This window comes from Fistularia commersonii, chromosome 18, assembly GCF_037954325.1.
Source record: "Fistularia commersonii isolate RoL2024-O1a breed Wild chromosome 18, RoL_Fcom_v1.0, whole genome shotgun sequence".
Lineage (NCBI taxonomy): Eukaryota > Metazoa > Chordata > Actinopteri > Syngnathiformes > Fistulariidae > Fistularia > Fistularia commersonii.
The window spans coordinates 2,105,001-2,130,000 of NC_141301.1; the positions used below are offsets into that span (position 1 = coordinate 2,105,001).

Genomic DNA, 25,000 nt, shown 5'->3' on the forward strand with positions numbered 1-25,000 from the left:
ATCTGTGCTGATTCACAAGTCACATTCTGGAGCCTTGCAGCCATTCAGCCTGTCATTCACACATCATCTAGAGACATAAAATACATTTACTCTTTCATTCACATCATATAAAGACACATCACTATTCACCCATTCATTCACACCTCATTTAGACCAGTCACTCTTTGGTTCATGTCATATAGAGACATACAACCAGTCACTCATTCATGTTATTCACCTGTCATTTAGACGTAAAATACAGTCATCCTGTCATTCAATCGTCATTTAGAGACGTAAAAACATTCACCCTGTCATTTAGAGACATAAAAAACATTTACCCTGTCATTCACTTGTCATTTAGAGACGTAAAAAACATTCACCCTGTCATTCATATGTCACTTAAAGATGTAAAAAACATTCACCCTGTCATTCATGTGTCATTTAAAAAGTCAATCACATGTTGTACAGAGATGTACAACCATTCACCCTGTCATTCACCTGTCATTTAGACATAAAATACAGTCATCCTGTCATTCAATCGTCATTTAGAGACGTAAAAACATTCACCCTGTCATTTAGAGACGTAAAAAAACATTCACCCTGTCATTCACTTGTCATTTAGAGAGGTAAAAAACATTCCCCCTGTCATTCATGTGTCATTTAAAAAGTCAATCACATGTTGTAAAGAGATGTACAACCATTCACCCTGTCATTCACACGTCAATTTCAGATGTAAAAAACATTCACTCGTTCATTCAATCTTCATTTAGAAACGTAAAAAAATTTCACCCCGTCATTCACGTGTCATTTAGAGACATATAAAACATTCACCCTGTCATTCACACCTAATTCAGACCAGTCACTCTTTGGTTCATGTCATATAGAGACATACAACCAGTCACTCATTCGTGTCATTCCCCTGTCATTGAGACGTAAAATACAGTCATCCTGTCATTCAGTCGTCATTTAGAGACATAAAAAGCATTCACCCTGTCATTCACATGTCATTTAGAGACGTAAAAAAACATCCACCCTGTCATTCACTTGTCATTTAGAGACGTAAAAAACTTTCACCCTGTCATTCAATCATCATTTAGAGATATAAAAACATTCACCCTGTCATTCACGTGTCATTTAGAGATGTAAAAACATTCACCCTGTCATTCACGTGTCATTTAGAGATGTAAAAATATTCACCCTGTCATTCACACCTAATTTAGACCAGTCAATCTTTGGTTCATGTCATATAGAGACACACAACCAGTCACTCATTCATGTCATTCATGTGTCATTTAGACGTAAAAAACAGTAATTCCGTCATTCACGTGTCATCTAGAGATGTAAAAAAACTCACCCGGTTAATCACATTACATTTAGAGACGTAAAAACATTCCCCCTGTCATTCACACGTCATTTAGAGACATAAAAACATTCACCCTGTCATTCACACGTCATTTAGAGACATAAAAACATTCACCCTGTCATTCATGTGTTATCTAGAGATGTAAAAACACTCACCCGGTTAATCACATTTCACTTAGTGGTGTAAAAAACATTCACCCTGTCATTCATGTGTCATTTAAAAAGTCAATCGCATGTTGTATAGAGATGTATAACCATTCACCCTGTCATTCACACGTCAATTTCAGATGTAAAAAACATTCACTCTTTCATTCAATCGTCATTTAGAGACGTATAAAACATTCACCCTGTCATTCACATGTTATTTAGAGACATAAAAAACATTCAATCACATGTTGTATAGAGAAGTACAACCATTCACCCTGTCATTCACACGTCAATTTCAGATGTAAAAAAACATTCACTCTTTCATTCAATCGTCATATAGAGATATAAAAACATTCACCCTGTCATTCAATCATCATTAAGAGACGTCAAAAACATTCACCCTGTCATTCACATGTTGTTTAGAGACATAAGAAACATTCAATCACATGTTGTATAGAGAAGTACAACCATTCACCCTGTCATTCACACATCAATTTCCGATGTAAAAAACATTCACTCTTGCATTCATGTAACAATATGACTAATCATTTGCCTCTTGTTCAAATGTCAAATAGAGACACGCAACGATTCACCCTCGCATTCACGTACCGTATGGCGCCTTGCAGCCACTCAGCCCACGTAAAAAACATTCACTCTTTCATTCATTCACGCCTCACACAGAAACATCCAACCACTCACACATCAGGACAGTCGATGGTGAACCCGGTGCACGTTTTCGGACGGACCGGGACCTTCTCGCTGCGAGGAGGAGGCTCTCCCATATTTTAAACCTGAATTTTAAATGATTTTAAAATCCCTTCTCCAGACAACTGTTGCGGTTTGTTTGAAATCCAATCATGGTTAGTCAATATTGTCGGAATCCTCCGGCCAGTGGAACTCAGCGGCGGCTCGGCGCTCACGCTCTGGAAGCAAAGCACCACTCACACACACACACACACACACACACGCCATGTTGTTTCCATCCTGTAAATAACGCGGCGTATGTCGGCCAGCTCCTGGCTTTCCTGCAGGGCTTGTTCACCTTCTACCACGAGGGCTACGAGTTGGCCCACGAGTTCGAGCCGTACAAGCAGCAGCTACAGTTCAACCTGCAGAACGTGAGTACGGATCCCGCGTTTTATCAATACACAATGTTTTTTTTTTATCTCCCGCCGAAAGCCGTGTGAATAAATGAGGTTTTATGGCGCGAGGAGAATCGATACATCCGGCGTCGGGTTGCAGCTGGTTTATTTTTTGTTTTGTTACTGTTTTTTTTTTTTTTTTTTTTTTCTCTCGGTGATTTAAAGGCTGTGTGTCAAAAAAGAAAAGTTAAGAGTTGAGGGTAAATCTATAGCGGCCGCCTCCCGCCGACACAACCTCGCCGCTTGAAGCCTTGAGGGGCCGAATTTCTCCCTGACCCAGAATGTCAGGCGGCGTTGCCCTGGAAATTTCCGCTCCCGTAACCTTCTCGCCGCCGCCTCCGATGCAGGCGGCGCCTCTAATGAACGCGAGGCGGCCTCGGCTTCTCCGGGGCGGAGGTCACAAGGCGGCCCTCGATCCGCTGTGTGTGTGTTAAGTGTGTGTGCGACTGCAGACAGGAGGATTCCAGAGTCTTAAAAAGTGGGATTTCTTTTGAGACATTCCTCCGGTTTGTTCCTCAGGAACCGAGCGTCTGGCTTTCCGTGGGTTTTGCCAGCAGGTCGATAGATCTTCCCTCCGGGAATCATGAATTTTTAATTTTTTTTTTTTTTAACTCTTCCCTCCGTAGACGCGGAACAACTTCGTGAGCACCAAGCAGGAAGTGGAGAAGCTGATGAGGAGGATCAGGTCAGCGGACCAGGACTACAAACCCCCGGGCCAGTGGACGATGGAAGGCTTCCTGTACATCCAGGAGAAACGTACGTTGTTTTTATTTTGTTATTTTCCCCGACGGCCGCGAGGAGCGCACCGGGATTTTCCGCATCCATCACCATAAACGTGTCAGAAGTTCTCCTTGGCATCTGCAGAGGGGATCCTCTCATGAAGAGCTCATAATTCATCCTGTTTACCACTTCACTTTGATATCCGCTCATCCGAGAAAGCGCGGGGCTGGTGGGGGAGCAAAGCGAGATATATTTTCCGAAGCGATAAATAATCAGCTTTTTCATGAATCACGACTTAATTGCAAATTGATTTCAGAAGTTTTTTTTTTTTTTTTTTCTTCTTCATCTTCCGGCTCATCTCCGTTCTTCACGCGTCCAAGGTCCGCTGGGATGCACGTGGACGCGCCACTACTGCACCTACGAGAAGGGGAGCAAGACCTTCACCATGAGCAACACTGAAAACAAGTCGCAGGCCAAGCAGGTTGTTTGGTTTACTCCAGCTTGGTGTGATCTAGAGGTCGACGGATTAACCGCGAGGCGCGGGGGTTTTGGCGCGGGAAGCAACAGCTCGTTCGCTGCGGGCGGAAAATCAAACAAAAACCAAATCGGTGAATTGGAGTGGGAGTGGAATGTCTCTGGCCGTGGATGCGGTCGGCGGAGCGGATCCGCTTCCATTACCGGCGGCTGTATGTTCATCAGTCAGGTTTTTATTTCGATTGCAAATTGAAACCCGCTTGTCTGATGACACTTAATAAGTTATACTTTATTAATCCCTTGCGGGGGCAATGGTTAGCGCTACGGCCTCACAGGACCCTGGTTCGATCTTCTCTACGTGGGTTTCCTCCGGGTTCTCCTGTTTCCGCCCGCAGTCCGAAGACATGCAGCAGGTTAATTGGCAAAAAAACTGCTCCGAATGAACGAGCGAAAGTCTGTTCGTGAGAAAGAAATTCCTTCTCCGCAGGTAGGAGTTCGGTGTCTTGCTCGACAAAACTCGGGCCCGGTAGGAGGAGCCGGGAATTAACGTCTATTGCAAATCGCAACTCATTTTTTCTGATGCAGCTTTATAATTTATATTTTATTAATCCCTTGCGAGGGCGGCACGGTGGCGCTTCGACCTCGCAGGACTCTGTCCCAGGAATGTTCGCTTCCAAGGACGGTCGCTTTCCACCACGAGCGAGCGACATGAAATGAAAACGCCTATCCGGAGAGAAGAGTGCGATAGCGCTATGCTAGTAGTACCAGTAGAGCTAACAGTTGCATGCTAATAGCCGACACGATGCAGTGAAAGCTTTGATATTCATAAAAAGAAGTAATGGAGGACGCCTGGCGAGATGCTGCCGGAGATAAAGCCAACCACCTCAGGAAACTCCCTAGCGAGAGAAGATTCGAGGTCGCTATCGTGAATTTATGAGTCAGCAGTCGAGGTACGGCAGCGTAACTGGGGGCTAGCCTTGCGCTAACTATAAGCTTTCTCAAAAAGAAATCTCATTACCGTTCCAGACAACCATAATGTTTTCTTAATGTGCTTATTCATATCCTAGAATGGCCTTGTCCTGAACCAGCCGGAGATGTTCAAGCTCAAATCCTGCATTCGGAGGAAAACGGACTCCATCGACAAGCGTTTCTGCTTCGACGTGGAAGTGGTGGAGAGGTCTGTGGCTGCGCTCGTCGTCCACCTTGGAGAATAAAAAAAAGATAAAGGCGCTTCTGCCCATCGCTAGTGCTTTTTCAGGCCCTGCGTTCCAATCAGGATATATATTGATTAGGCCCGGGACTTTAACACGTTCATTTCTGTCGATTGATTACAGAGAAAAATAAGGCGCAAAGAAAATTGACGTATTTTAAACACAAATTAATTTGAGAAGGTTTCTCTGCGTTTAAGCTTCAACGGGGCACAGAGGACACTACTAGCATGGTGGACAATGGAGATTTTAATGTATGAAATTAAAGAGAATATGCTAGAATTTGTGTTTCACACCCTTCGTTTGCACCTCAACTCATAGCATGTTGGAGCTAGCAGCGATGTTTATTTTGCTGCGGAAGATAGCGGCGTCGCTAGTTAGCAACCTCAGGTCAAATAAAGCAAAAACTAAAAGTCCACATTGGACAAATCTACAATTTGATCAAGGCTTAACAGGAACAGATATGTTTATATTCAAGACCAACCAAATATTTAAGATCAACTTCCTGTTTACAGTTTCGGGATTGCAACATTGAAAAATTGGGCTAACCAGGAAGTAAGGGGTGTCCCAGGGTGTCACCGGCCGCTCTGGGTATCACAAAACCAGATATTCAAGGTGCAATTGTTGTTATTCTCAACACCTTAGCCCTCTGTCAAAAACAGAAAAGAATCCGCACAACCTGCCGACGAAAATCGCCTTCTAAAGAAACACGTTTTTAAAACAGGGAACGAACCCGAACCCATGTTGTCGTGAAAGTACGTCCATGTTGGATGTTTCCCCGCTTCTTGTTTGTGTCCGGCATGCCTCCCATCACTTCCCCTTCCTTCTCCATCTCCATCTCCATCTCCAATTCCCACGTGTGTGTTTTCAGCAACATCCATTGTAACAACTACTTCCTCAACCCATCTCGTCCCCCCCCCCTTGTGTTCTCGTCCATGTAGAAATGACATCTGTCGTGGAACGCTTTTCAGACCACTTCGGTTTTTCTATAAAGTCCGGTATGTGAACTGACCCCCCCACCAACCCCCCAAACCCCAAAACCCCCTCATCCTCTGGATGCAGCTGCATGTTCTGCATGCTCACGGCTGATCTGAGCACTCACATCCAATCCTCTTAGCGAAACAAAATCCACGTGGGTTAAATGGAACAGAACGCGTCACGGTACTTTTGATGCCATTCTGGGAATCAATCATTTCGGGCCTTTTTTTTTTTTTTTTTAATCCGGGGAAACACTGATTGCTTTAGCAAAGAATGAGATCGAAACCCCCCCCCGGCAGACTGTCCACTGATCGGCAGTGTCTAAAAGGATTGATTTGATTGACGGCGACACGATATCGGCTCATTATTAGCACGGCCGGTCGGTGTCGGCTCATCAGCGCGTAGCGTCGCCGCGCTCCGGGCGAGCCCTGGGCGGCTGTTGGCGGCGGCAATTTATTTACAGGGCGGCTCATTTATCACAAATGACGATTCCCCCCGAGGTGGCGTCCTGATATCAAGGACAGCGCGGGGCGCCGGGGCACCGGCCGGCTTCAAGCTCACCCATTCATCCTCGTTATTCCCAACACGCTGTTAAACCCGCAGACCGGCCAGAATCAGGTCAACCGTCTACGGACCTCATTTTTTGAAGGGTCAGTTCACCCAAATCACACGCTTCTGCAGTAGGTGCCCAGATCTTGTGATATCTGTCTCTATTTACTTTCGGCGGAGAAACGTCGAGCGAGTCCCCTTCCCCTCCCCCCACGTGCGCTCGGTACGCCCGAGTAACAAGGTCACCGTTTCTGGAAAGGGACGTTGACGATGACTCTATTAGATGTAATTTTCCGATCAAGCACCCGGAATCGAATCACTGGAATCCAGATTGAATTACCTCTGAGGCTTTGACCAACGGAGACAGGTATCTCAAAACCCGGGCGGATGACTTCACGGTCGAATGCATGGACGGATTCCGCCGGAGGTAGAAGCGATCTGGTTGAAACGACCCTTTCTGCAGCTCTACGTCGCCTCTGCGCTTTTTACTAACCGCCCTGCCGGCCGGGGGGGGGGGGGGGGGGGGGGTTTATCCTCAATCGCCAGAGCGGCCTGCGGTCCGAAACGCAGAAAAATCGCCGTTCGTCTCAATCGAGCCGCCTAGCGCGCCATCTGGTAACATATAAGCCGCCGTATCTGCTTCGCCGCGGCGCTACGGACGAGCGAAGCCGCACGTTGGGGTGCAAAAACAAACACCGAGCGGCGTCACGCACACGTAGGATTTAATCGGGAAGAGAACGCGGAGCACCGGGGCCGACCCAGGGCGCCGTTTTCAAGTCGAGCGTTCGCGCAGGAGCTATTTTGGTCACACTGCTCCTTTTATAGTGGTCTCAGGCAGTGTAAACACGGTCTGTCCGGGGGCCCCGAGGCAATGAGATCAGACTGAGACCAGCTTTTCTCTGAAAACTTTCCAGGCACGGCGTCATGACACTCCAGGCGCTATCGGAGTCCAACAGAAGATTGTGGCTGGAGGCCATGGACGGCAAGGAGCCGGTGAGGAACTCTGCCCGTTTCTCTTTCAAACACACTCGCGCAGAAGGAAAGAAGAAGAAAAAAAAAAAAAACAGAAATGGGGGGGGGCTGGCTGGCTCCGCCGTTCGCCAGGATGTTTGTTGGACGACGGAGAAGCAGCAGAAACCCAAGTATTTGTCACCAGCGCCCTCTCCTGGCGAGCCGGGGTCGCCCTCATGTCGGTGTTTATTTGTGCAACGAGGCCACGTCCCCGCAGTCCTGCTGTTCTCAAGCTGAACTTGTCGACTTGAGAAGGACGCGAGGTGTTATAACGCGACACGGCTCTCTTTTAACACTTTCTAAATTCCAAAAAAAACGTGTGTGTTGGCGTCGCCTGACGAGCCTTTCCTTCCACGCCGTCTAGATCTACAACCTGCCCAGCGTGCTGAGCAAAAAGGAAGAGAGTAAGTGCGTCTGTTATTACTTTTTAAAACTTTTTTTTTCTCCTTACGGCTTTTCGGCGGCGCGTCAAACGTGCCGTTTTGTCGGCTTCCCCTGTTCATTAACGCAATTAGTTCCCATCCCGGTATAGCTGACGCGGCAGAGAATGATGGTATTAGTCGCAGCAGAAGCATAAGGGAGGGCTTATTATTCCTGCATGATGTGTTGTTAACCCGGACGCCCATTGATGTGTCGACCCCATTCCCGCGTCCCATCCCAGCGTTCCTTAATGAGGCGGGCTTCAACTTCGTGAGGAAATGCATCGACCTGGTGGAGACGAGAGGTGAGACACTTAAATCGCGCCGCTTTCATCCGACAAATGGCTTAAACGCAGCGCGGGTGTGATTCTGAATAATAACCTCCTTCATTCATTCGCGCGTAAAAACGCCGGCGTAATGTTTTTTTTTTTTTTTTTTAATCCTGATTGCGGCGCAGGTATAACCACGATGGGGCTCTACAGGATCGGAGGGGTCAACTCCAAAGTGCAAAAGCTGATGACTACGGTCTTCTGTGAGTAACCCCTCGCATCCGAATTCGCCGCTCCCGGTAGTTTTCTCGACGCTGTGCGAAATGATCAAACCATCGAGCGGCAGAACCTCGGCAGATTGGTTTTCTCTTGAGCTGGAGCCCGTCATGTGACTTTTGCAGCACGGGGGAAGAGGTCCCCCCGGTGGCGGGAGGGCGTAACTGCAGCTCCTCATGCCGCTTTTGCCGCTGTTTACCGGGTAACCCTTAGCGCCTTGTAAATATTTAATGAGGAGCAAACGTCTCGGTTGCATATTCAGGTCCTCCTTTAAGCAACGTCTGCGTCTCTCAGCGCGTCCGCCCTCGCGGGAAAAACAACCGTTCGTTAACGGCAAGTGAAGTGATGCAAATGTGAAATGTGGTTTTGGTAGCGTCCAAGGCGCCCGCGGATATGGACCTGGACCCGGAGACGTGGGACAACAAAACCATCACCAGCGGCCTGAAGAATTATCTCAGGTCAGCCTGCCCCGCCAGCTGTGTGTCCTTAGCTGTCAGGAATCATCATTACCTCTGTAATGCCTCTTTGTAACCCCCGCCTCCCCGGTGTTAGTCATGCATTCGGCACTGCCAGCAACTGACAAAGGAAGGTGACTACGTTTATTAAGAGAAGACTTCTGTCACTCGGGACAAAAAGCGACAAGGTTCTTTCTCTCTGTTGTTGTTCACCAGGTGTCTCTCAGAGCCTCTGATGACCTTCAAGCTCCACAAAGATTTCATCCTGGCTGTCAGTGAGTCAACTCAAACGCTTACTAGCAGGAGAACAGCTTATTTTACCAGAGGCTGTTTTTTTCCCCCTTTTTTGTCTTTTCTATCAATACACATGAACGATACTCGCGATTTGCTTTCGTCTTATTTAAAACACACACACAGGTAGTACGAAGAATCCTAATAGAGAGAGATGCCCGCCGGGGGAGGGAGGTTGAGAAAGCGTACAAAACTCTGTGTTTTGATCAAATATGTTTCGCTAAAAGCTTTATAAGGTGAACCGATATGCATTTCCGCAAAGCGCGGTGAATTCTTCATCCTATAGTCGTCCAGAGGAAGTGAATTTACAGGCTTAGTACTCGGATTAGGTGTGGGACTCGATTTAAAAAAAAAAAAAAAAAATCAAATTAATTAGAGACTTTTATTAATTAATTAATCCAAATTAATCTGAGTTCGACATATTGTGGCGGGCTTGGGTTTAGCAAAATAACAATCGGAGTCCAGGACAACTCGCTCCCTGGATTATGCTCTTTAGAGGATGGTTTTTAATTCGATGAACGGGTTCGTGTTACACATCAAGCACAACATTGTACAGCTATTCAACAATGGAGTTCTGTAACGCAGAACCACGAGAGGCTCCCAACAGCCGTCGTCGCTCGTAAAGGATTCTGGGTTTCGCGTGGGTCAGTCTCCCCAACACACGCTACAATATGATACCAGAAAAAGAAAATTTAGGTTTGCTTGAGGGTTGAATCAACATACCAACATGTGCACTCATACAAAGTTAGCTTCAACTTCATGCAGCACCGAACTCGTGCTGCAAAAAGTTAGCATTGACAACCTACGTGCTCATACATTTAGCGTTACCAATCTGCACACTCGTACAAAGTAAGCACACTGACCTGCATGCTGTGCAAAGATAGCATTATTAACATGTGCACTCATACAAAGTTAGCTTCACCCACGTGCATGATGTACAAAGTTAACATCACTGATCTGCGTGCTATACAAAGTTAGCATTGACGACCTGCATGCTCATACATTTAACTTAACCAGTCTGGACACTCATACAAATTTAGCATTACCAACATGTGCACTCATACAAAGTTAGCTTCACGTACCTACATGTTCTACAAATTTAGCATTACCAAAATGGGCACTCATACAAAGTTAGCTTCATTGACCTATGTGCTATAAGAAGTTAGCAATACCAACATGTGTGCTCACACAAAGTTAGCTTCACCCACGTGCATGATGTACAAAGTTAACATCACTGACCTGCGTGCTGTGCAAAGTTAGCATTGACGACCTGCATGCTCATACATTTTACTTAACCAATCTGTACACTCATAGAAATTTAGCATTACCAACATGTGCACTCATACAAAGTTAGCTTCACGTACCTACATGTTATACAAATTTAGCATTACCAAAATGTGCACTCATACAAAGTTAGCTTAATTGACCTATGTGCTATAAAAAGTTAGCAATACCAACATGTGTGCTCAAACAAAGTTAGCTTCACCTACCTACATGTTATAAAAAGTTAGCATTACCAACATGTGCTCACACAAAGTTAGCTTCCCCCACCTACGTGTTACACAATGTTAGCATTACTAACATGCGTGCTCGTACAAAGTTAGCTTCACCTACACGCATGATGTGCAAAGTTAATATTACTGCCCTGGGTCCTAGCTCCAACATCTTTTGTTTGATGCACAAATTCCTTCCCTTGTAAAGTCCCAAGATCAGCATTTTTGTTTCCATTTCCATCTGGAAATTTCTTATCCAAATAGCCCTTCAACCAGCATCGCCTCATCTGTGTGGTGAGAATAAAAATATATGAATTTTCTCAATGCATTGTTATTTCTGTATTTTATTCATGGAAATTGCCGCGGTAAAGTCCCAGCCCTAATTCAGACACTTTGATTTTTAGCATTTGTGAGAACATGAAATCGAGGTTTCCTTTTTTTTATTGAATTATTTTATTGTCACCTTCAAATGAATATCCCGTGACTTCAGATTTCAGTAAACCGACACGTTTCTTGTGTCATTGTTTTTTCCGCCCGCTTGTTTCCTCCCCCTCAGAGTCGGATGATCAGAATTACAGGGTGTGTGCGGTCCACGCTTTGGTTCACAAGCTGCCCGAGAAGAACAAGGAAATGCTGGAGCTGCTAATAAATCACCTTGTCACGTACGTGTTCGGTAATTAATCAGCCTCAGAGCGGCTGTACAAAAAAAAAAAAAAAAAGCAGGAGAAGAAGAAGAAGAAGAAGCCTGGTTTGTCCTCTTTTGGCAGAGTTTCCATCCAAAGTGAGCTGAACCTGATGTCGGTTTCCAACCTGGGCGTCATATTTGGGCCCACCCTGATGCGGTCGCAGGAGGAGACGGTTGCGGCCATGATGAACATCAAGTTCCAGAACATCGTGGTGGAGATACTGATCGAGAACTTCACCAAAGTGAGTCCCTCGTGTTTCCGTTGAATCGCGTCTGAGCGACCCTTTCTGGATGGGAGTCCTTACTGAAAGTGGCCTTTTTGGGGCTTCGCTTTGGCACATCGCCGGGGAATGAATCAGCTGTTCCTGCTGACGTGCAGTGTTGCAATGTGCGACGAAGAGACACTGAACATGGACTCCGGAATGTTTGGTGATATGTTTGGAGACAGATAAGGTATTTACTGTAAACACAGATATGGAGAAACCGCAAGACAACGGGTAGCTTCCATGTTGTTCCCCTTGAAGTCCGCTCCTGGTAGCAAGAAGTATGACTTCACGATGCCCTGGTAGTCGTCACTCGTCTAGACGTCACTGTGCGAGTCGTTGATGCTCCCGCCCTGCGTCTCCAGGTCTTCCATCAACCCCCGGACCCCAATGTCCCGCTCCCGCAACCCCAGAGCCGGCCCGGGTCCCGCAGGAACAGGGCCATTTGTCTGTCCGGAGGGGCCAGGAAGGTTCGCAGCATCTACACCCCGACGCTTTGCCTAGCCGACCCAGAAAGTGAGTATCGAATCGGAGAATATCGCCGCTCTGTTGGCGTCTAGTAGCAGCCCATCTGCTTGCATACCATGTACTCGTAGGAGTTTTTAAGTATTGCATTTTTCACACTATAAGGCGCGCTTAGAATCCTTACATTTTCTCAAAAATCAGCCATGCGCCTTATAATCCAGTGCGCCTTGTATATGAATTCTTGTTGCACTCAACCAATTTTATGTGGTACACGGCGCTCAAACATCTGTCAAAATGTTTTAGTGCGACTTTGGTAAATGACGAAGCCACTCCGCTTGATTGTTTGTCGGACCGTTCCCACCTGAAAGTTGGTCCTTTGTTAAATATCGCTGTCAGACGGCTTTAGATAACTACTTATATAGTGCTGGAATGCAACGTTGTTCCAGAGAACAGTACATAGTACGCTGACCTTCGCCACTTTTTGTAATAGCGGTACATACTGTGCTGCAACATAATATTACTGTACATTTGTGTGCATGAGGACCCCCAAAAATGGCTCCTGTTCAGAGACGTGCCTACAAAGCGGAATTTAAACTCAAGGCTATCAGTCACGCGGTAGCTCATGTAAATAAAGCAGCCGCGAAAGAATTCAACGTTAATGAATCAACGGTACGGAAGGAGAGGAAGCAAACAGAAGAACTGCGCCACTTAAAGAAGACCAGACAGAGGGAACAAAGTGAGATGGACAAAATTCAACAGTGAACGAGTATATGAGTTGAATAAAGTTCGACTTAACTGTTTCGTTTCCCTTTATATACCGTATGTTTTAACACGCGCCTTATAACACGGTGCAAATGGTCTGCAAAATATGGTATTCGATAAATCGAGAGGCAAAATGGGGCGGCGCAGTCGCCAGTTCTTCCGGCACACAGCAAGAAGGTCCCACCTTCACCCCGTGAACGGCTGGATGTCACTAAATATCACGTGAATGACGTCTTAGCGAGAGGGCGAACGGTCCAATGTGTCCAAACGTGACCCTTGACTTCCCGCCTCTCGCCCGCCTCTCGCCCGCCGCCGTCTGCGTTAGGCTACGTCCTCCCCGCTGGATGCACGGAAAGCAAAATAAGAGGCCGATCCGCAACCACTCGGCAGATTTTAATGAGGGCTTTGTGTGCCTCCTTCTGATCCCTGCATAGGCGACACTTTCAGCAGCAGTCCCAGCAGCACCCCCATGGGCAGCATAGAGTCTCTGTCCTCGCACTCGTCCGAGCAGAACGCCTCCTCCAAGGCGGCCTCGTCCGTCCAGGCGAAGAGCGCCGAGCCGGATCTCCGCCGGACGCCGTCGCGGCTCTCCAACGGTCCCCCCGGGGAAGCGTGCCTCAGCAGCCCGGAGTCCAGCTCCAGGGAGGACGCCGGCCGCACCGACGGGGAGTCGGAAGACGCCCTCAGCCTCTCGTCGGCCAGCACGGCGCCCAGGCCGTCCCCGGCGCCCCGAAAAGCCCCGCACCGCCACATCAACCTCAGGCCGCCGCTGAACCGCTCCTCGGCGCCATCCCTGAAATCACTGCATCTTTCTGAAGGTGCGCTCAATTCCATTTAAAAAAAAAAAAAAAAAAAATCATCTCGGCTCGTCTCTTATTGATTTATCGTTTCTAACCCGCCGCGCTCGATAAGAGAGAAACGCCGTCCAAAAACAAAAAAAAAAAAAAAAAAAAAAAAACCCGACTTGCTTTTATCGCTGTGACTTATTCCCGCGGAAGTTAAAAGCAGGCGCGTTATTCTGAGTAGATCAATTCTGAGCATGGACTTTCAGTGATGTTCTGCGTTCGCCCACGTCCAGGACACCGACCCTGCTCCGGATCCGTCCAGAGCCTGTCCACACTGGAGACCAAAGACCGCCCGGACCTGCCGCCGAAGCACCTGCTGCGCCGCAGGCCGGACCAGACCTCGGCCGGCAACGGCTACCAGAGGCCCGGCTCGGTGTAAGATCCGCCTAGCGACGAGATGAATCCGTGGCTGGTCGTAACTGCGGAATCCAGAACCGGAAAACGCTCGATCGGTGACGTTTTTCGCAGATAAAGAAAATTCCGGACGGGTTATTTGACAATGGCGGGAGCCGTGTGCGACAGCCGGCTCATTTATTTATACGAGGCATAAGAACAATAGGTCAGCGACGTTTTCTGTCTCCCTGTCTCTGCCTCTCTCCCCCCTCTGAGTCATCGGCCTCCCTCTGTTTATGAGCATTTAGGAGATTTATGTCCTCTCGGCACCGGTGGGAGAGCTGGCTTTAATTATGCTCTGCCTGCTCTCGGGTTGATGTGACCCAGCAGCAGACTGCACTCCTTCTCCCGGCGCAAAATAGATCGTTCGGCTTGTCACGGCCGCCAAAACCGGTCGCTCGCTTTCCCCAGAAGCGCCCTTGTGTAGCAACTCTTGAGGAAGGGGTTACGTGTCGCCCTATATATTTTTAAACATATATATAAGTTATCATTCAATTCACCTCGCCGGACCTGAGTCCGCCCAGCGGAAGGAAACCTCCCGCTTGGTGTCGTCATGCCTTTTTCGCCTGGTTGTAAACAATAAAGAATGCTGGCGGGCCCCGAGTGAAAGTGTTCGCATTTTTGGAAATCCGAAATGTCAGGCGGCTTCCTCCCCGGCCGGTCCGTCTGCGCCGCTCTACCGGGACGCGACCGTTTCGTGGTTTTAATCGTTGGATCCAAATTCCCGGTTCTTCCAGGGTTGCCGCCAGAGCGCTCCTGTTTGAGAACGCCTCCTCCCAGCAGACCGCTCCCATCGGAAGGTACCGCCAACCCCGTTCGCCCTCCCGGCCCGACCCAATTAATCCCCGCTGGTGATCTCCGCTGACCCGACGTGACCTCGCTTGTTTTTTCATTGCAGGGACGCAAAGGCCATGTACTCCTGTGAGGCGGAGCACAGCCACGAGCTCAGCTTTCCCCAAGGGGCGCTCTTCTCCGACGGTGAGCGGCGCCGACGGGAGGGGTTAAAACAGATCCGAGAGACACGGTTCCGCTTTTTTTTTTTTTTTAAAGAGTTAACGCGCGCCGTCGGGTGCCGGCGACGTACATCCGGACGATCGCCGGCGCCAAGCCGAGGCGTAAAGCGAGCGGTCGCAACAGCCGTGGCGTTCTTTTGTTACCCCGTGCATTTTCCGTGAAAAAAAATGACTTGGCCCGCAACCAGTGCAGGCAGGTCACTGTAACCTAGTGATGGAAGGCACCCTGGCCGGTTCCCAGCCAACAGAGCCAGCAGCCAAAGGCAAAAACGTCAACAAACACTCCCCAACGTTTACCATCAGGCCAGAGCCTTTTTTATTGCTCCGCATTAAGGCTATTCCACTTCAAGCTTTTACTCTGGATTGTTCCAGCCAATCATTTTTTTTTTCCTCCTCATATTTCTTTTAGTGCCTATCAGTAATAACCATCTGCAGTTTTAAGGGCGTATTTTTGTGTTTCTGACATATTGGCCACTTTTAGTCAAAAAAGTTTCCAGAATTTGTCCAACTCCAATTCTGTACCAGGAACTAGTAGACTCCAGGGGAACCGATTAGCTTCAGATTCCCAAAACCAGTAAGGGGTCCCGGTAGGAACGGGGTTGAGGCAAGCATCAGCGAGGCGCCCCGATCAAAAACGAACCACCAAAGAAGAAGAGGAGGAAGACGACACGGACAACATGGAGGTGAAAGCCGCCACCGCGTTCATGTCAGCGTTAATCGTCTCCTTTGTTAGCCGTTAGCTAACTCCGAACCAAAAATGTTGAGGTTCCCCTGCGAGTCCTGGAACCCATTCTGTGGCATACCGGTTCCAGAAGAGCTCGGACATCTTCGCCGGTCCTTTTCTCTCTACGTTTTGTCACAATAAAAGAGCTGATCGCCGCGGTGTTTTTAAAAAAACGGCGCTCTGCGGCTGCAAGGAGTGCCCGATTATGGGCGTGGCTTATGAGTTCCACCAGTCACCTACGTGATATGAGTTCCTAAGGAACCGTAAAAAGACCCTGTCTCGGCGTAGGAGCCTAAATGATCAACAGTCCCTGGTTCCCCTGTTGTCCCGATGCACCAAGAAACGGTCTAGTTCCTGAAAAGGCTCTGGGAGTTGTATACCTTAATTTCCGGACTATTGAGCGCACCTCAATATAAGCCGCACCGGCTAGCCGATCGCTATCTCGGGCTTCCTCCTGCGCACTAAAACCGTCAAAGTCGTCTTCTTCGGTGTTGAACGGACTCAGGATTTCCCGGTCATTTCATCGGTCCGATGTGACGAGGATAAACGTTTTAGCGACGTGAAGCTCGTTAGCGTCCCCCACCCAAAAAAGTCCATATATTAGCCGCATCGTTGTTTACGTGAAAAAAGTCACGGCTAATCGTCCGGAAATTACGGTAAGTACGGTGGTCTACGATGCATCTTGTGCTAGTTCTGTAAATCTGGTGTCCATGGCTGCTGGGTAAAACCGTGAATTCAAAAATAGAAGCCAGAGCCGCTCCTCCTTGCGCTACAGTCACAGCTAGCTCCTCGCTAAGTATCGGGTAATAATAGAAGCGAATGCAATCGCCATGCAGGCCGAAAAATCTAATGTTACCGTTTCATTTTCTCTTTCCGCTGTCGTAGTCCACCGCTCCGTCGAACCCGGCTGGCTGCAAGCGACGTACGAGGGAAGGAGAGGTTTGATTCCTGAAAATTATGTCGTCTTCCTGTAAGAACACCTGTTGAACTTTGCATTCTTTTGTTTCATGGTATCCATGGAAGGAAAAAAAAAACAAAAAAAAAAACGGGCAATGCGAGTATTTACAAACCGCGCGTGTACCTCCCGTTTCTGTTTCCATTGTCGTCTCCTCGCTGTGGAATTTTTAAAAGGACAATCAGAAGTCAAGGGGAAGTGGTCGCGGCGTCATCTGCATACAGAATCACAAGACAAGTCACGTCCCGTTTCCACAAGTTTATTCTCAGAAATATAGAACGATTTTTTTTTTCTTTCTCTTTCCCGACCGCGTCGCAGATTTCACATACGGTTCACCTATAACCCAACAAAAAAAAACGTGATTTGAAATTTCGGGTTGCCTACATAGTCAAAACGTAGAAATAAAAATGTATATGTGTGTTTGTATGTAACGGGTTGCACCTTAAACTTTGAATGTTTTCCAATGCTCACTGCTGCTGCGCACTTTCTGGTTAGCTTTACCATTTCAGTGATGTACACTGGTACTCATGACTCCTCCTGTAACCCCCCCACCCCCCCCCCCACCCCAAAAAAAAATCTATATATTTACTTTTCTTAAAGTGTACTTTTATAAATGATCACATGAAATGTATTTTATATGGTGGAATATTGTTGTAATGTTCCTTTGCGCCTGCCGCGCTGCGCCGGTGCATCGGCCGTGACTGCCGCACAATGTATTTTTTTTTTTTGCCGAGCGCCACCGCGGGCGAGATGATTTCATAAAAAGGGCTAAAGAAAAACGGTAATCAACGTCGTGCTTGGCTTATTCCACCCTCCTCTGGAGAATTTTACTGTAAAGGTATTTGAGACGCGCCTGCCAAGATCGGGGCGTTCTTTTCCCCTTTCGCGGGTTATTAAAATGCAAGGTGGCCTTGAGCAGCCATGCCTGAATAATACTCCCCGACCCCGACGGATCTGGCCGTGCCGGTGGTTCCAAGAGCGTGAACGCCGCCCGCCCCCGTCTTTCTGCTCGCACGTTTTCATCTCACAAAGCGGCGAGGGTTTCTCCCGCCGGGAGTTGCGTCCCGTTAGCGTGTCTGTCCACAAACAAGAGGTGTTTAACCTGCGCTCACAAGGACAGGGAACACCTCAGACACCGACTCCGGACAGAATATTACAGTCGGATGACGATTGCTCTGCAAATATACGTACGTTATCCATAAATATCTTTGGTTTTATCTTCGTACTTCTTTTGGTAATCAGCTTTAGGAGTCACTTTGTGAAGGTTATTATTGATGCACAGACAGAACTTATGTGCATCTTGCTGCAGCTTATTATCCAACGGGAAAATATACTGCGCCAAAAAAATAAAGGGAACATTTAGACAACACAAGTCAATCATATTTCTGTCCACTTAGGAAGCAACACGGATATATTTGACTTGTTTTAAGGACATTACGGCACTTTTAATTTTGAGTGTGACCCCAAATCCAGACTTCCGTGGGTTGAAACCTTTGATTTCCATTGATCATTTTTGTGTGATTTTGTTGTCGGCACATTCAACTATGTGAAGAACAAAGTATTCGATAAGAATATTTTATTCATTCAGATCTACGATGTGTTATTTTAGTGTTCCCTTTATTTTTGGGTGCAGTGTATATATATTTCAGCTCCTTAAGCAGGTTTTTAGGTCGGTGATGATTTATACTGTGAACGTTCCCTGTATTTTTATTCGTTCTTCTCCCCCTCTATTGCACTCTTTTTAAAAATGAAATCTCAAACGCATTGGTTCGACCTCCACTATTTTCAAATCCGTCATAACCCCAGTTCCCCCGGCGTTCAATTAGCCCAAACGCCAGATTCCGCACAAAAACTACCGCTTGTTTTGTTTATTTTCGGTCTGGCGGCGTCGTTACCGGACGAGACCTGGATGCGGAAACGGCGGCCACAGAGGATTTTACATTCTTCATGAGCCGCAGCTTTATTTATCGATCTCTCTCTGATACCAACAGTTTGAAGACATATGTTTCTATTTAGCCACAAAAGGAAAACAATGAAAAAAGAGCACTTGGAACAAGTTTGGCCACAACGGTGAAGGAATCCAGTAATCGGAGGGAGTAATCCAGTACGGAGAGGTCTCTGCGGGGTTGCGCGTCGCGCTAACGTCACTTTTGGTGGAACAAGAGGGGCCTCACCATGCCTGCCAGGACCTTGGGAAGCTGAGAGGCAATGACCTCCGACATCATCTCGGGAAACTCCACCTTCATGGCGTCGGCCTGGATGAAGGTGCTCAGGCAGAACAGGTTGACCTTCTTCACTATCTGCCCCCCCCCCAACGAAAGGAAAAAAAAATCCAAGTTGACACTCATGAAAGTAGCAAGGAGCCGGAGATAGGCCGATTTGTTTCGACGGGGGTTAGCGTACATCGTGCATGGCGTCCATGAGCTTGGTGAGGTGGTAGAATCTCTGCGAGCTGGCCACCACGCCCTTCTCCTTCACGTGGATGGCCTTGGTCAGCTCCCGGATGTAGTTCTGCCGCATCTCCTCGAACGCCGCCTGACTTTTGACTCCCTCCAGAGGCACTGGGGATTGAAGTTCCACAAAGGCGATGTCAGCAGACGTCAAGCACATAATCTTCGCGGATCAAGATGTCGTTCTAGCGATGGCCGTTTTGAAAAAAAGCTCGCCTTTAGAAAGTATTTCCAACAGGTGCCAAAGTCGGCGCTGATAACAGCTGTTACATAAATCCCGCCAAGGTCCAGTGCCCCCACCCCCGCCTTACAAAACCTCCCTTTAGCCAGCAGCTCTGCTCAGCCTGAAAGCCTCACATCTCTAATTGCGACACTTATTTCTGAGAGCGTTTCTCTCCGGTAGAAGTCACTTTACCTGTGTTGAGTAATATTATGGCTTTCATGCAGAGGAACTCCTCGCGGGTAACTTGAAGATTCGCAAACTCCTGAGGGATGAACTGTATTGCGAGGCAAAGGTCGTAGATGGGGGATCTCCTCATTTGCTCCCTAGCGGACAAAACAAATGAGACGGTAGATTTATCCGTGGCGTGAGGGCGGATATATCAGCGTCTCTCGAGCGGCGGCGCGTTCACTTACTGACTGAGAACCAGATCCGGGGCGAAGTATAAATATTCGCTGGTGACGTTCTGGAAGGAGCGCCAACCGAGGGAGAACACCATCAGGTTCATCCAGGAATACTGGATGAGGGTCATCTGGTCGTTGATGTGAAGATTACGAAAACCTTGGAGAGAGGATTGACGGTTGAGGACACAAATGCGTATTTGACCAGATCCGCCTTTTGTCGGACCGTTTTAACCCGTGTTGTTTATCTCCCTAAAAGACCTTCTAACTCAGGCCGGGCCTTTATGCCGGCGCCAGAAGCTCCCCATGGTTACGGCGGTTGCTGTGACCCTGAACCCCGGAGAGCTTGTTACCTGGCAGAGACTTGGACCACTTGACGATCCACAGCAGCTGCTTCTCGCAGAGCTTGTTCAGACTGTTGAGTAGAAGATGAGGGACGTCGGGCTGGGAGGCGTCGTAGCCGGAGTAGACCGTCTCCGGCTCGATGTTTTCCAGAATATTGATAATGTGTTGCGAGAGCTGCACCTCGTGGATTCCCGGTATGCAAGACATGGAGGTCAAGGCCTGGCTGTCGCCGGACATGGCGAGGTGGGACTGGAACATCAGGGACGGGGCGAAACCCAAGGCCTTCAAGGCGCCGAAGCGCTTCAGCTTCCTGCCTGCCAGACGAAAACCGGGGCTAATTTATTCCATTTCAGCTCGGGTGATTTATTCTGAGGGGAGATAGCGAGGAGCCGCCGTTGGAAAACACTTCGCCGTAATATCGCCGCCGCTTATTTCCCGATGCCCGGGGTATACATATGGAGCGCTAGGTAAACCCATCTCGGCTTTTCCCTCGTCTAAATGTTTGGTCTGCAGCCGAAGGCGGCCCATTTGCGCCCTTCGCTCTCATCATCGCTCAACAGGCTGATTATCGCCCTCGGCTTATTCTTTCAATTGACGGCGCAGGGGGAAAAAAAAAAAAAGGGACGAGAGCTAATATACTCGACGCGCTTTTTAACATTCATGACTTTGGAAGGGGACACGGCTGTGCTCCGAACAAGCTCCGTCGTCGCTTCCAGTCCAAAATCCGAGTTTCGAGACGTCTGCGGGAGCCTTAAATTGGTTTTCCGGCGATCCCTGTGGCGGCGCCGGGCCTCAGAACTCACACCGGAGGGTTTTCCCGTCATCACTTCCTGCTAATTTTATGCAAACATCTCTTCAAGTGATCGAAACCCTTCGGTGGAAGTTGTTCATGAAAAGCACCCAAGCCCTTAAGGATGGCATTTTTAGAGGAATCCAGGTTGAAGTGCTTCTGTGTCAGCTTAACCTTTCCCACCTTATTCATAAGGAAAAAAAAAAATGAAACGCCTGGATTTTTCTTTTTTTTTTTTTTTTTTTTTGTTTTGTTTTCGCAGTACCTCCAAGCATCATTCCCGCTTGATAGCACTTGCGCAGGCGACACGCCGGGCAGTTTTTCCTCCTGATTTTGTCCACGATGCAGTCGTTCCGCCCGGCGCAGAGATAGCTGTGATGGCCTGTCAAGCGAAACAGACAATGAGCGCAATTTTCCAACGCTTCATTTTCAAATGTGTGCACGGAGCCGGAGGGAGGGGGGGGGGGGGGGTTAGCGCTCGATTGTTAGCACTCGGGGCGGCGCTCAGATCTGAAGAGGCGAATTAGCAGATAGAAGCAAGGCTGTAAGGACAGAGTGACATGGCCATGGTGAGATGCGGTGGCTCTTACGTATCTCCCCCGGAGAGATAACGAGGAAAAACAGTCCGAGGAGCGAGAACACGGTGAACGCCGGTCAGCGCGATACCGCTGCTAGCGGCCTTTTGGGAATTAAAACCAAATCTGACGCGGCGACGGCGGCGCTGACGTACCAAAACACCCAATGTGGAGCGGAGATATTACAGAACGTTCGATCGCAAGATTACAACCCCCGCGCTCTCGCAGATAGAAGCTTGGACTCGAGCCGTGCAGGAACTTTTCCCACTCATTAACAGCACACACCTGTGAATCTGTCACCTCTTGGTGTTTTTATTTTACCCATAAATGTAGCGTCAAGTCAAATATTAAATTGGCGGCTGTTATTGTGAAATAAAAGCGTGCACCAATTGTTTTTTTTTTTGTTTGTTTTGTTTTTTAAGGGGTATTAAGCGTAAAAACGGAAACGCTGAGCGGAACGGGACGGTTTCCCCTCACCTTCCACCGCGCGTTTGAAAAACACCTTGCAGCTCCCGCAGGTCAGGACCCCGTAGTGGCAGCCGGAGGCCTCGTCGCCGCAGATGACACACACTCTCTGGGGAGTCATGCTGGGAGGAAAGAGGGAGAGTTACACCATAACAAGCTGCGTATGTAACACGTCGCAGGAGACGAGGTGTGTTTAACGTGAAATGACGTTCCACAAAGACGCCGAAATACAAATTCTCCGGGTCGACGTTCATCGGTAGTTACCCCGGGAATCCGCCGTAGTGGGCCGGGTTCCTCTGGACCAGGTTCTGGCTCTGGAAGCCCCCGTTGCTGTTGTTGTAGCCGCCCAGGGTGAAGGGGTCCTGCGCGGCCCCGGAGGAATGGCACCAGTACTGGGGCTCGGCGGGGGGCCCCTGCCAGCGAGGGCCCTCGCTTTTGTACACCGTCAGCTGGGCGTTGGCGTCGAAGCCCGTCGCCATCCCGCCCTTGGCGTCGGGCCTCGGCTGCTCGGGCGGGGTCAAGTTGACCAGAAAGGTCGGGGACCCGGCCGGGCCCGGCGGGGGGGAGAACCCGGCCGGCTCGGGGTCGACGAACCCCGCCGCTCCCTGCTGCTTCCCTTCGCCGCGGATCTCCTGGTCGAACGCGGGCCGCTCCATGATCCCAGACGGCTCCTCCTCGTCCTTGATGAACTTGCAGGGCGCGGCGCTTGGCTCCAAGCTCTCCGACGCAGGCACTTTGACGAACTCGTCCCACGCCACGGCGTCGTACTTCACGTATTCCCCGCCACGGTCGTAGAGGCCTTTCGCCTCCACGGAGCCGTCGAGCACATTGCAGTCCTTAAACGCGGCTCCTTCCTCCCGGACGCCCAGCGCCTGCAGCGGCGCGCCCGGGTGGACAAAATTACGCACGGCGGCGCCCACGCAAGACGATTTCACGGCCGTGTACCCGGTTTCCATGAAATTCCCCGCTCCCTTGGGCTCCATAGGGGGCCCCAGCGGGGGCATCCTCCCGTTTATCTTGTTCTCCATGCCGGTGGCACCGGCGGCTCCGCACAGATGACCGGAGGCTGGGCGCGGAGTGGCGGACTTTTCCCCACCCTCGTTGAGACAACCACGGGAAAAAAAATAGATAAATTTAAAAAAAAAAAAAAAAAAAAAAGGGAGAGGAGAGAATACACCTTACTTCTCACATGGGAGACGCTCGGAGCCGCGGGAGCGAACGCGCAACTTTTCCAAGCCGGGAGACGCGCTCGATTTTCGGAGCCGTGTTTTTTTCCAGGCGCGTCACGGTGAGAAAGCCGGAGTCCCGCCGCCGTCTGGCATGGTCCTCTGCAGGATAGTTGTTGTTATTTTTATTTTATTTTTTTTTACTTTTTTACCCCCTCTTTGCTTTTAATTTCGCGTCTCCGAGCGTGGAAGGAGCAGAGAGGAGGCGCAGGCGGGGTGAAGATGGATAACGGAGCGCCTCAGCGTCGTGGACACCCTCTAGTCTCCTCCCTACGCGCACGACGGGAGGAGGAGGAGGAAAGGAAGGCTACTACTTCCTGGATTCCCACCCTCTTTATTTGCACTTTTTAATCATAATAATAATTATTATTATTACTAACACTGTTATTTAATCGTTATCTATACCGCTTATCCTGCAGGCGTAGAGCAGATCCCGGCTGCCGTTCACCCTTTCATTTACGCAACATTCTTTTACTCATTCAGCCACATAAAAACAAATTATTTAGTGTCCTTTGTGCGTTCTATGGAGACAAACTCTCATTCTCTCACTTAAAAGCAGGGTGGGCAATTATTTTGGCTGGCGGGACACGTTTCATATTTACTTGTTATGCGCGGGACAACTGGGTATCATGTAAATTGAACGAAATTGCAATTTACATTTTTTTTGGCACTTTAAAATAATTAATGATCGTATAAATGTACCGATATTATTTTCTGTGTAATCATCCATACAAAATTGAGTTTCTAAATTCAATATTGGTTGAAAAATAATAAAAAAATATTCAAAGAACATAGTTTGGCGGGACAGATGTGCCGGGAAAAGCCCAGGAACAACCACACAACCACTCACACGTTATATTGAACGCACAAAAGTATCCGAGATGTACAACTATTCACTCACTCATTAACGTCATATAGAGACGTTCAACCGTCACCTTCTCGTTCACTCTTCTTCTTCTTCTTTGGGCTTTTCCCTTCAGGGGTCGCCACGGCAAATCCACCTTCTCCATCTAACCCTATTCTCTGTATCCTCCTCTCTCACACCAACTACCCTCATATCTCCTCTCACTACGTCCATCAATCTTCTCTCTGGTCTTCCTCCAGACCTCCTGCCTGGCAGCTCCAATTCCAGCATCCGTCTACCAATATATTCTCTATCCCTCCTCTGTTCACAACCCAACCATCTCAGTCTGGCTTCTCGGACCTTCTCTCCAGAACGTCTGCCATGTGCCGTCCCTCTGATAGACTCATTCCTGATCCTGTCCATCCTGGTCACTCCCAAAGAGAACCTCGACATCTTCATCTCTGCGACCTCCAGCTCTGCCTGCTGTCTTTTCTTCAATGCCACTGTCTCCAAACCATAGAGCACAGCTGGTCTCACCACTGTCTTGTCCAGCTTTCCTTTCATTCTGGCTGATCGTCTTCTATCTGACGCTTTTCTCCACCCATTCCAACCTGCTTGGACCCGTCTCTTCACCTCTTTTCCACACTCTCCGTTGCTCTGGACTGTTGACCCTAAGTACCTGAGATCCTCCAGCTTCTTGATCTCCACTCCCTGTAGCCTCACCGTTCCACCCGAGTTCCTCTCATTCACACACATATATTCTGTCTTGCTGCGACTCACATTCATTCCCCTCCTTTCCAGCGCAT

General features: G+C 48.6%; 3 protein-coding genes across 6 annotated transcripts in view; 1 reads left to right on the forward strand and 2 right to left on the reverse strand.

The window, feature by feature from the left end:
- Positions 1-17,657, forward strand: part of arhgap42b (Rho GTPase activating protein 42b) — an 86,055-nt gene extending 68,398 nt beyond the window's left edge. The window contains exons 7-25 of one of the 4 annotated variants that reach the window (XM_086163988.1): positions 2,502-2,606; positions 3,257-3,386; positions 3,731-3,831; positions 4,892-5,001; positions 5,974-6,030; positions 7,474-7,552; positions 7,935-7,974; positions 8,232-8,294; positions 8,447-8,521; positions 8,908-8,992; positions 9,206-9,264; positions 11,330-11,435; positions 11,541-11,700; positions 12,087-12,237; positions 13,371-13,766; positions 14,027-14,168; positions 14,924-14,986; positions 15,085-15,164; positions 16,809-17,657. In XM_086163988.1, coding sequence (XP_086020114.1) covers positions 2,502-2,606; positions 3,257-3,386; positions 3,731-3,831; positions 4,892-5,001; positions 5,974-6,030; positions 7,474-7,552; positions 7,935-7,974; positions 8,232-8,294; positions 8,447-8,521; positions 8,908-8,992; positions 9,206-9,264; positions 11,330-11,435; positions 11,541-11,700; positions 12,087-12,237; positions 13,371-13,766; positions 14,027-14,168; positions 14,924-14,986; positions 15,085-15,164; positions 16,809-16,897 — 2,091 coding nt within the window. In that variant the 3' untranslated portion in view covers positions 16,898-17,657. The remainder of the gene's footprint in view (positions 1-2,501; positions 2,607-3,256; positions 3,387-3,730; positions 3,832-4,891; positions 5,002-5,973; positions 6,031-7,473; positions 7,553-7,934; positions 7,975-8,231; positions 8,295-8,446; positions 8,522-8,907; positions 8,993-9,205; positions 9,265-11,329; positions 11,436-11,540; positions 11,701-12,086; positions 12,238-13,370; positions 13,767-14,026; positions 14,169-14,923; positions 14,987-15,084; positions 15,165-16,808) is intronic. The other 3 variants (XM_086163989.1, XM_086163990.1, XM_086163992.1) reach the window with 3 other exon arrangements.
- Positions 17,658-19,022: 1,365 nt separating this feature from the next.
- Positions 19,023-22,641, reverse strand: pgr (progesterone receptor). The gene is made up of 8 exons (XM_086163994.1): positions 22,389-22,641; positions 22,137-22,246; positions 21,350-21,466; positions 20,303-20,608; positions 19,965-20,109; positions 19,744-19,874; positions 19,282-19,439; positions 19,023-19,178 (listed from the first exon to the last, which is right to left on the reverse strand). The coding sequence occupies exons 1-8, from the start codon at positions 22,601-22,603 to the stop codon at positions 19,023-19,025; spliced, it is 1,338 nt and encodes a 445-aa protein (XP_086020120.1). The 5' UTR covers positions 22,604-22,641.
- LOC147224152 (uncharacterized) lies at positions 22,607-23,288 on the reverse strand (the record flags this gene model as incomplete). The annotated part of the gene is made up of 1 exon (XM_086164947.1): positions 22,607-23,288. A coding segment is annotated over exon 1 (546 nt), but the record flags the coding sequence as incomplete, so codon positions are not given.
- Positions 23,289-25,000: the final 1,712 nt, after the last annotated feature.

Bases quoted from the DNA above. Each gene is read 5' to 3' on its own strand.
- pgr (XM_086163994.1), bottom strand. From the start codon at position 22,603: ATGGCGACGGGCTTCGACGCCAACGCCCAGCTGACGGTGTACAAAAGC. The intron at 19,440-19,743 runs GTAAAGTGACTT...TTCAATCCCCAG, and splicing joins CATAATATTACTCAACACAG to TGCCTCTGGAGGGAGTCAAA. The intron at 19,179-19,281 runs GTACGCTAACCC...GGGGGGGGGCAG, and splicing joins TCATGGACGCCATGCACGAT to ATAGTGAAGAAGGTCAACCT.